This window comes from Perissodus microlepis, chromosome 5 (assembly GCF_051167445.1).
Source record: "Perissodus microlepis isolate ML-2025 ecotype Zambia chromosome 5, ASM5116744v1, whole genome shotgun sequence".
Taxonomy (NCBI): Eukaryota; Metazoa; Chordata; class Actinopteri; order Cichliformes; family Cichlidae; genus Perissodus; species Perissodus microlepis.
In genome coordinates, this window is record NC_140465.1 from 21,276,548 (window position 1) to 21,285,568 (window position 9,021).

At 39.9% G+C, this 9,021-nt stretch overlaps 1 protein-coding gene across 2 annotated transcripts; it reads left to right on the forward strand.

Moving 5' to 3' along the window:
- The first annotated feature begins 532 nt into the window (after window positions 1–532).
- On the forward strand, window positions 533–7,075 carry odad1 (outer dynein arm docking complex subunit 1). 2 transcript variants are annotated; one of them, XM_084928716.1, is made up of 15 exons: window positions 533–612; window positions 1,090–1,158; window positions 1,246–1,342; window positions 1,426–1,615; window positions 1,696–1,821; window positions 1,935–2,048; window positions 2,187–2,254; window positions 2,342–2,529; window positions 3,811–3,945; window positions 4,106–4,188; window positions 4,470–4,638; window positions 4,867–5,030; window positions 5,113–5,198; window positions 6,131–6,230; window positions 6,350–7,075. In XM_084928716.1, exons 2-15 carry the CDS (start codon window positions 1,092–1,094, stop codon window positions 6,443–6,445), a joined length of 1,683 nt encoding a protein of 560 aa, XP_084784842.1. In that variant the 5' UTR covers window positions 533–612; window positions 1,090–1,091; the 3' UTR covers window positions 6,446–7,075. The 2 variants fall into 2 exon arrangements, with proteins under 2 accessions (XP_084784842.1, XP_084784843.1); XM_084928717.1 differs by having other exon boundaries at window positions 1,249–1,342.
- The last annotated feature ends 1,946 nt before the right edge of the window (window positions 7,076–9,021 follow it).

The window sequence follows — 9,021 nt, forward strand, 5'->3', positions numbered from 1 at the left end:
GTATATTACTAAATATACTACAGAAATCAGAGGGGTAAATCTATGCAAAATGCAAATTCTAGGAGTTTTTCTGTGTACTTGGTGATCAGAGCAATAGTTGTTATAGGGAAGTTCTTGGCTGGGGGACAGAGTAAGCACCATAATACACAAATACAAAGTATGTTAATAATTTTAAAAACGTATATACTTTTGTGTGTGTGTGTGTGTGTGTGTGTGTGTGTGTGTGTGTGTGTGTGTGTGTGTGTGTGTGAAGAAAATCCACAATTATATATTGTTTAAATAATTTAATCACAGCTGCTTTCAAGAGTGTTTCTTTTATACACAAGATGGAAAAACAAAATATATGAATACATTTCTCTAAATTTGTAGATTTCATAAAACCCACAACCACTATTGAATAAGAATGAAAGAATTGTTTAATCGTGTGTTTAATTTTTTAATTTTTTAATAAATGATAAACTCGTTATATACAACTCATTGGTGAGAGCCTGCTGTCTGAAAGACTAAGCCCAGGGACTGTTTGTCCCATAACACCTAGCAACGGTTGCTAACAACTCAGGCCTCTGTTACGGAAGGTGGTGAAGGGCTCGGTGGCCCTCATCGTTACAACAGGTAAGATAAGATGGTATTTGTCATTAATAACATAACACTCTTCTCGCGTAGCATTCGGGGGCAAGCTAACAATATCTAAACTCAACATATTATATATATTACACAACAGCTGGCATGAAACACGCAGGTGTTTTTGGTAACCTGTTAACTTAGCCTGCGGTTACAGAAAACTACAGCAAGAGTTATGAAGATATATTTATTGTTTATTGTAAACGCACTGTAACTGTGTCATTCAAAGTGCGCAAACCACATGATATAAAAACAGTAAATAAATAATTGGGGAGAAAATATGACTGATATGTCTCTAAGATTTAGGCTAAAGCTGCTTAAAGTTTTGACTTATTTGAACAAATATTCAGCGTCTAAGTTTAAAAGCAGAATATGAAACTAAACAGCAAGGGGAGAAGATGTAATATAATAATAAATGTAATGCTTTTTCCTCAAATAATTAGTCAGGGATGTTCATGTTCATTGTAGCCATGCCTCGAGGAAGATCAGCCGCAAGCGCACGCTCAGATAACAGTGAGGTTGATGTTGATGGAGCAGGTAAGGTTTTCTGTGTTGGTATTATTAACTGTTCTTATATCGATTGAAACAGCTGTAACATCATATGCACATGATATTGTTCTTAAGTAGAAGAGATCGCCAAATTGCAGAGACAGTTCAGGATCATGGAAGGAGATCTGCAGGCCTACAACATGCAGACCCGGAAACAGATTCGCAAACAACAGTGAGTAAAAGCTACACCTATACAACATAGTTAGGAGTCTGTGTATTTTTTTCTCTTCAGTCTCTTGTGTTATGTGGATAAAGGCAGGAGATAGAGGTGCTGCAGAAGGAGCAGGAGGAACTGCAACAAAACCTCGGTGCCTGTAACAGCTTGGCCCGTCAACAGCAGGAAAACAAGGACATCCAGACTATTCAGGTCCTGCTTGAGCAGAGAGAAATGCTGGAAGAGGAGCTGCAGAAAGGCAAAAAATGCCAGCAAGGGCTGCAGAAGGAGGTTAATTATGAGCTTTCATATTATTTGATACTTCCTCGTATTGTTTCATGCTTACCACGATTTTTATGTGCTGTTTTTAGATCTCCAGCATGGAGTTGAAGCTAGCAGAGTTGAGAAATGGAGCCGTTAGTAATAGTAGCGCTCAAAGTTCCCCAGAACAGCGAATCCAAAAGTCCATACGCACTATGGAATACAAACTGAACAGAGTGAGTCACGAAGCACGTTACAGCCAAATACCCAGAAAAATGAACTAAATGTTAAATATCATGGTGTGTGTTATACAAAATTTTATTAATGTTTGAATGTGTTCTTTGTCAAGGCCTTGACTCGCTTAAATGAGCAGTTGAGCAAAAACAGCCAAGTGAGAGAGGAGCTGCATACTCTTTATATTGAGCGTATTCGTTTTCAGCAACTACACAACAGGCTAAGCAAGGTCAGAGGTCACATCACATTTAATATGATCTGGAGGCAAATATTTTTGTTATTTGGCATTTATTTACTCGGGTTTCTTTACACTTAAATAGCAGGTGCAAACTGAAAACATGTCTCCACATGAACATTTGTGTTATAGGAACTGCAGGAAGTACGCAAGAAAATTGGAGAAGTAATCAACCAGTCCTCTGCTGCTTATGACACAAGGTGAGATTTGAGATTCAGTTTCTATGAAGGGCAAAAAAATGTCTGCATGTTATTCAGTTCAAACACTAATTGTTATCTGCACCTTAGGGTGGAGGCTCACTCCAAGGCGACAATGATAAAAGAGAAGGCACTGAAGGACCGTGACCAGTACAGCACTGAGTTGAAGGAGCTGGAGAGGGTTATTGCGCATGAGTCCACCCTGAAAACGTTCATGATCGTCAAGTGCAGTGATGCAGGCAGGCAGGACGACGAGCATGAAATGGGACCTGGACAATGTAAGAGGCAACCAGTGTGTTGTAGCTGCTATGTCTGTTTATATTAATGATATTAATCAAGTTATTCAATGAAATTCAGTTTTATTTATATATTGCCAAACCACAATAGCAGTTGCCTCAAGGCTCTTATTATTGTAAGGTAAAGAACTATCAATAATACATGTTATGTATGTTGTGACAGAGTTGATGATAATAATAGAACTAGACCACTTTAAACTTATGCTTAACAAGTTTTCAGACAAAGATTAGAAATGTACAGTACAGCGCTGTATGTAACCCAGTCTACATGTAGCTAAAATGTAAGCGTAACACAGCGTCATTCTCACAAAGGATGCAAGAAAGCTTTATGGTAGTTTGTACTGAAGTAATCTGGAAAACAGAAGAGGAACAACACAACACAGGAATTGGCTTGAACCATAAACACACCAAAAAAAAAAAAACCATGAGAAGCCAACTGAGATATACATTTAGGCTGCCTTTTTTTTACTATTAAGTTGGAAACTGTGCTCTAGCAACATTACAGATGGTACTTAAATATGAATATTAAGAATGTTTCAAATGATAAAGTACACTATACAGGCTTAAGTACTGGGACACCTACACATTACATCTATAGGAGCTGCTTAGCAATGGAAACCCATGCCATGAAACTCCCGGTGCACAGTTTTTGTGCTGATGTTAAGAGAAGGGTTGAAGCTTCCTGAGCATTACTGAGGATTAATGACTTTTATACAGTAATTTCCACAGGTATATTTTATATAGAACACCTAAATTCAAAGATGAATCAGTGTGGCCTATTGCTTTTGTCCAAATGGTGTATGTTTATGTGGTCTTCTCCATCTCTATGGCTATATTAAATTGGCAAATCCTTTTCAGTGTTTCTTTTGGTCCCACAAACACTGGGAAGGATGCCAATTTCATTTTTCCTGCATCTATATTAACAAATTGTTAAATGTTAATATAGATGCAGCAACAAAGCAGAAAATTCAGTAAAACAAGTTTGCTGTTGGCTTAGAAACCAGTAAAAATGGGAAGGCACAGTCAGTCTTGCCAGTGTGTCCCTGGCTGCTTTAATATAGATCTCAAAAGGATCGCTGTTGCATTTCTGGTTAGTGACTTAACTGTTCAAAAGGAAAAGAAAACTGTGTGTAAATTTCTTGGGGACATTTATGGTGTAAGTGTTAAGTACAGATTGTCACTGTTGATTAATTTTTGTTAAATAAATGAGGAACAAGTTTGGTCCAGACTGACAAGGTGGGGGATGGGCTTTGTGTTTCATAGCTTTGGAGCCGAAAGAGCAGTCCAGGATGGACTCTGGAGAAGAGTCACTGGATGCTCTAGAGGAGGCGTTTGAAAGGATTCGGATTGCTACAGGGGAGGAGAACCTGGACCAGCTGGTCACCAGGTACATTCAGGGTAAGTCTAACAAACCAGCTTTTTAGCTCTGTGTTTTTTGTTTTTACTTTAGCTTACATTGTCTACATACAGTAAAATTCAATATATGTAAGATCCCACTTGGAAAACAGGGATAATTGGACTTGGTGTCTCACTGCTGTGTTGCTGTTTTGCTCTTCAGTTGAAGACCGGAACTTTGCACTTTTCAATTTTGTTAATGAGCAAACCAATGAGGCTGAGGCACTGAAGGAACAAATTAGCAAGGTAAGTGTGTTTTTCCCCCTTTAAATCACAAAAATGACATATTGTTTCCCAGTGCAGTTATGCAGTGTGCACACACTTTTGTTATACAATTTACAAATAAGCCAAAAATAACAACAACAACAAAAAACTCTGGAAGACGAAGAAATATTAGGAAATTAGATCAAAGCTAATGATTAAGTTTAGGAAGTGTCAGGGTGTGCTGGGTGGGGAGGTTTGTTCATTTATGTTTTTAATGTGCACTGTATATATGTCTGTTTGTGCTGGAATTTGCCTCTCGGCAGATCAAACAAGACATGGAGCAGTTTCGGGTTAAAGGTTTACAGCAGGAACGACAGCACCGATCTTTGTTGCAAGATATTGATAAGCAACTAGAGGGAGTTTTATCTCAAAGAAAGGCCAACGAGAACCGAGCCAGCATCATAAGTGAGATCCTGGACAAGACTAAAACAGGTTTGATTTATTTTGCATATTTTGTTATCATTACAACTAGTAATTTCTCATAACTCCATACATCTTTAAGGCTTTTTTTGCAGTGAAGGTCCCAATAATCATGCAAATTATCAAAGCTCTCAAGCAATCACAAGCAAAAACAAAAAGCTAAAACATGCTATTGCTGTCACCTGGATATTTATTAAAAAAACGAATTAAACAGTTCATGGTTTCTCTTTCTTATCGCAGGTGTAAACAACATCTTCACTAAAGTAGAGTGCGACCGCTCAGCGATAGAAGATATGCTGGGCTCCTCCAGTGGGATCACTGAGAACAACATAATGTCCTACCTCAGCTTAGTGGAGCAGAAGACCAACGAACTGCTCACTGTGCAGGCTTTCCTCAGTACTAAAGTAATCAGGCTGGCCTTTTAACATATGTATATATTGTTTTCTTTCCTGTGATACAAAGATTCTGCATTTAAAACTCTTACAGGATCTAGAAGACCCGGCGAGCTTCCCTTTGGGTCAGAATCCAAAACTAGTTCAGCAGAATATCAGCATCCAACCTGCAGTCAACAGGTCAGCTGTTTATCTGTTCATTTTGAAAACTGTGTATTTCTCCTTCTTCCTCCTCCTCCTTCTCTCTTTCAGCTTCTCCATTTAGGAGAAGCAGATCATCTGCTTCCTTCTCACTCTATCCCTAGCATCCTCCTTGGTCACACCAACCCTTCTCAACGTCCACAAATCCTCTCTGTTGTCTTCCTCCTCCCTGGCAGATCCATGTTCAGTACCCTTTTTCCAGTATATTCACTATCCCTCCTCTGCACATGCTCAAACCATCTAAACCAGGGGTCTCAAACTCCAGTCCTCGAGGGCTGGTGTCCTGAAACTTTTTCATGTTACCCTGTTGCAACACACCTGAATATAATTAGTAGGTCATTAGCAAGACTTTAGCACTTGACTGCACACTGAGGTGGCAATTCAGCCATTTGATTCATGTTACAGCAGCTCATGAATGAATGAACATGGTGCAATAAAAGTACTTTTAGAAGTATATATTCCAAACATTTACATTTACTTAAATTTACTTGAGTAGGGTTAGTCAAATTCTATGATCTTGCTAATGACCTAGTAATTTTATTCAGGTGTGTTGCAACAGGGACACATGGAAAAGTTTCAGGACACCGGAACTCGAGGACTGGAGTTTGAGACCCCTGATATAAGCCATGCCTCTTTAACTCTGTCTCCAAACCGCTCACCCTGAGCTGTCCCTTATTCATTTCTTCATGTCCATCCTGGTCACTCCCATTGAAGACCTTGACATCTTCGGCTCTTGCGCCTCCTATCTTTTTATCAGTGCAACCATCTCCAAACCATACATCAAAGCAGGTCTCTCTGCTGTCTTGTAAATCTTTCCTTTTACTTTTGCTGTAGTCCTTGGGTCAGAACTGTGTATTTGCAAATAAATAAATGCAACGCATTGGGTTGATGAATGTGTGCATCTAACTTAGATCCATTAGCGTGGCGTATAATGCAGAAGAGTCTCCTGTTACTGATGAAGAAGAACGGCCACTCTCACAAGGGGAACTTCGCCAAAGGATAATGAAGGGAGTGAGTGCAGTAATAAGTCCCAGATGTACCCCAACATGATAATTTGGGATATATGCACTGGTCAGTTTTTGAAGCTCATCTGGGGTTTTTTTGGGGGGGGGGGATTATTTGATTTCCAGGTTCTGGAGAAAGAGTTCTGCACGACAGGCAGCAACAAGACCATCAAAGATCAGTCTGCAGTTCAGTCAGATCACACCCACCGGAAGAGGCAGTAATCTGAAACACTGACCCCACCAGTCCAGTAAAGATGCACATTTTAAAAACAGGATCATTGTCATTTACTGTAATACAGATCAGCGAAGGCCGTGATAGCTGATGGAACCAGCTACCACATGTAACATTTCAAAGCCTAATTATGTTGTATGTTTGTCATCTTTTATGATGAATCATTGGCATGGTCTGCTGTATTGTACGTAGCTCTGATTTGCTTAGGCAGGACTAATTAGCTTAGGAGCTATAAAGTCTCTAGTAACCAGCTGTCCTTTTGATGTGTTACTTGCCATCTGGCTTTGACTATACAATCCGGTTCCAGCACAGCCCTCCCTCCCTGGCAGCGCTTTATTACATGATACTTGCTGCCATGCTCAGACAAAAAGGTTGGGGGCAGCAGAACCTTTTGTAATTCTAATTGACATGCTGAGAATAAAAAAGGTGATTTTTTAGGACCTTTTAAGGCTCTATGTACTTTGGGATTTTGAATACATTCTTTTGAACAGAATAACAATGTTTATTTTCAGATATTATTTTGTTTATTTTACAAATGATGATCATTGAGAAGAATATGCAGGTGCAAATTAGATAGATATCATTAGTCAGAAGAGCATTAAATAAACTCTGAGCTCTGACTTGCCCTTTAGCTTTTTTTCTGTTGTCGCACATATCAACCATTTAACATCAGTCCCTTTTTCCACTCGGTCTGTTTGGAAGTGAAGGGAGACCAGGTACATTAACATATTATTTTCACGTGAGTCGGTAATATCAACAGCATTTAAAAAAATCTCTTTGATCCCCAGTTTGAAATGTCTCCTTATCCAAACATCCTGCATCAAATCTGTGTTCGGGGCAAATATGGCACGTACTGCAGAGAGCAACTTCCACTAGCGGAGAAAATAGAAAATCAGGATGTGGGATTTATTTAAAGAAATATATTTGAACTCAGTGAAACAATAAACAAAGATTTTTACTATATTTAGATTTTAAAGGTCACACTGATGCCACTGTGCTTTTTTTTTACTTCGTGGGCTGAACAAGGCAAAGGGGGGTAAGTGAAGAAAAGTGTACCTGTCTGTACAAACAAGAAAAGACACAATCAGGTCATTATGCTAATCATCTTCAGTTTTGTGGGGTTTGTTTTCTTTGTTTGCTTTAATTAGCCTCTCAGCTAAACCTTTCTTTCCTTATTTAATTTGACAGTAGCGATTTGGTAAAGTGAAACTGCTACTCCGTAAACATAAATGACTGATCAACTAGTGACTCGGTTTGCTCAAGATAATCCCCCTGGTGCAGTCTTAACTGTGTCTATGAAAACAGATTATGAGAGATAAAAAGTGGTGCTGTGGCAAAGCAGAGGGGTGGTGGGAGATGAGATGGAGGAAGGCTGCTTCCTTTGACATTCGACTCTCACTTAGCCCCCTCCGCTGCCAAGAAATTCTCTGTGCACACGGCTCTCTGCATTGCCATAGAAACCTTCCTTTTAATCACAACAGAAACCTCATTTCCTGCTCCTGACAAAGAGTCCTCATTGCCTGTAGAGACCGCCCTGCATCAGCCATTTCCAAAGCCCACCTCCTTCTTCAGATCTCAACCTACCAGCAGCAGCCCTCCCTTTTTTTCTTTTTTTACCCCTCCTCTCTTTATAAGCACATTTTCCACCTTTTCTTCTCCTGTAGCTCAACTGCCATTTTATAGGTCTTTACATTTTTCTTCATCTCTCCTTTTCTTTTTTTTACTCCATTTTTTCCTTCTTTTTTTTTTGCACTCTTTGGTTGAGGCTATTTTATTCAATTCAACTCAACTTCAGTTGGATTCAAAGATCTGTTCCTAGAAACACCTACAACACCCAAAGTCATGCAAACGAGAACATGCAGGTACATGTGCTATTTATCCAAAGTTGCATCTGGCAGCTACGTGCTTCTCCGTCTTCAGTGTGTGTCCAGGGCCCCATCTTTATCTGTTCCTCGTCTACAGCAGCCGATGTCCTCTTATGGCAGTAATTGTGTTCCTCTCAGTTCCTCTTCATAATAAAACAAAAACACTGTTTAAAGAAACCGGGATTTTAAGTTCTGGTCAACTTTCATATCACAAAAGACTGAACTGTTCTTTAAAAATCTGCTCTGACTCGCTGACCTCACTCTTGCTCTGGGGGCAAACTGTGTTGGAAGTACAATGCCTTGTTCCCGCCGACTATTACGGGACTGTAATCTGGACCAGAAAATACCCCTGTACTCTGTCTGCGCTCTGCCCTCCACCTCCTTCTCCTTTTCGCTCTTATTTGTTTATTTGGGAACTTTGCCAGGTATTTCCCCAGTCAGTCAGTCTGTCTGCACCCACAATGCTCCCTCCCCCATCGAAGCACCCCTCTCACTCACTCTCCCCTCCCCACCAGTGACGTTGCTAAGCAACCAGCCACCATGAGAGCCGGTGCATTTCTAGCCAATCAAATCACTTGAGCCTATATTTCAAAGCGTCGAGGAAACGAAGATGATATCAGCTTTTAAAATAAAGCCCTTCTTCATTCGCGTGGTTCACACGTTGCACGATAGCTGCAGCTTCTTCTTACTGCGCATGTATG

Excerpts from the sequence above, each read along its gene's own strand:
- odad1 (XM_084928716.1), top strand. The coding sequence starts at position 1,092 with ATGCCTCGAGGAAGATCAGCCGCAAGCGCACGCTCAGATAACAGTGAG. Across the intron at positions 1,822-1,934 it reads TGGAATACAAACTGAACAGA|GCCTTGACTCGCTTAAATGA; the intron begins GTGAGTCACGAA and ends TTCTTTGTCAAG. Across the intron at positions 6,231-6,349 it reads GCCAAAGGATAATGAAGGGA|GTTCTGGAGAAAGAGTTCTG; the intron begins GTGAGTGCAGTA and ends TTTGATTTCCAG.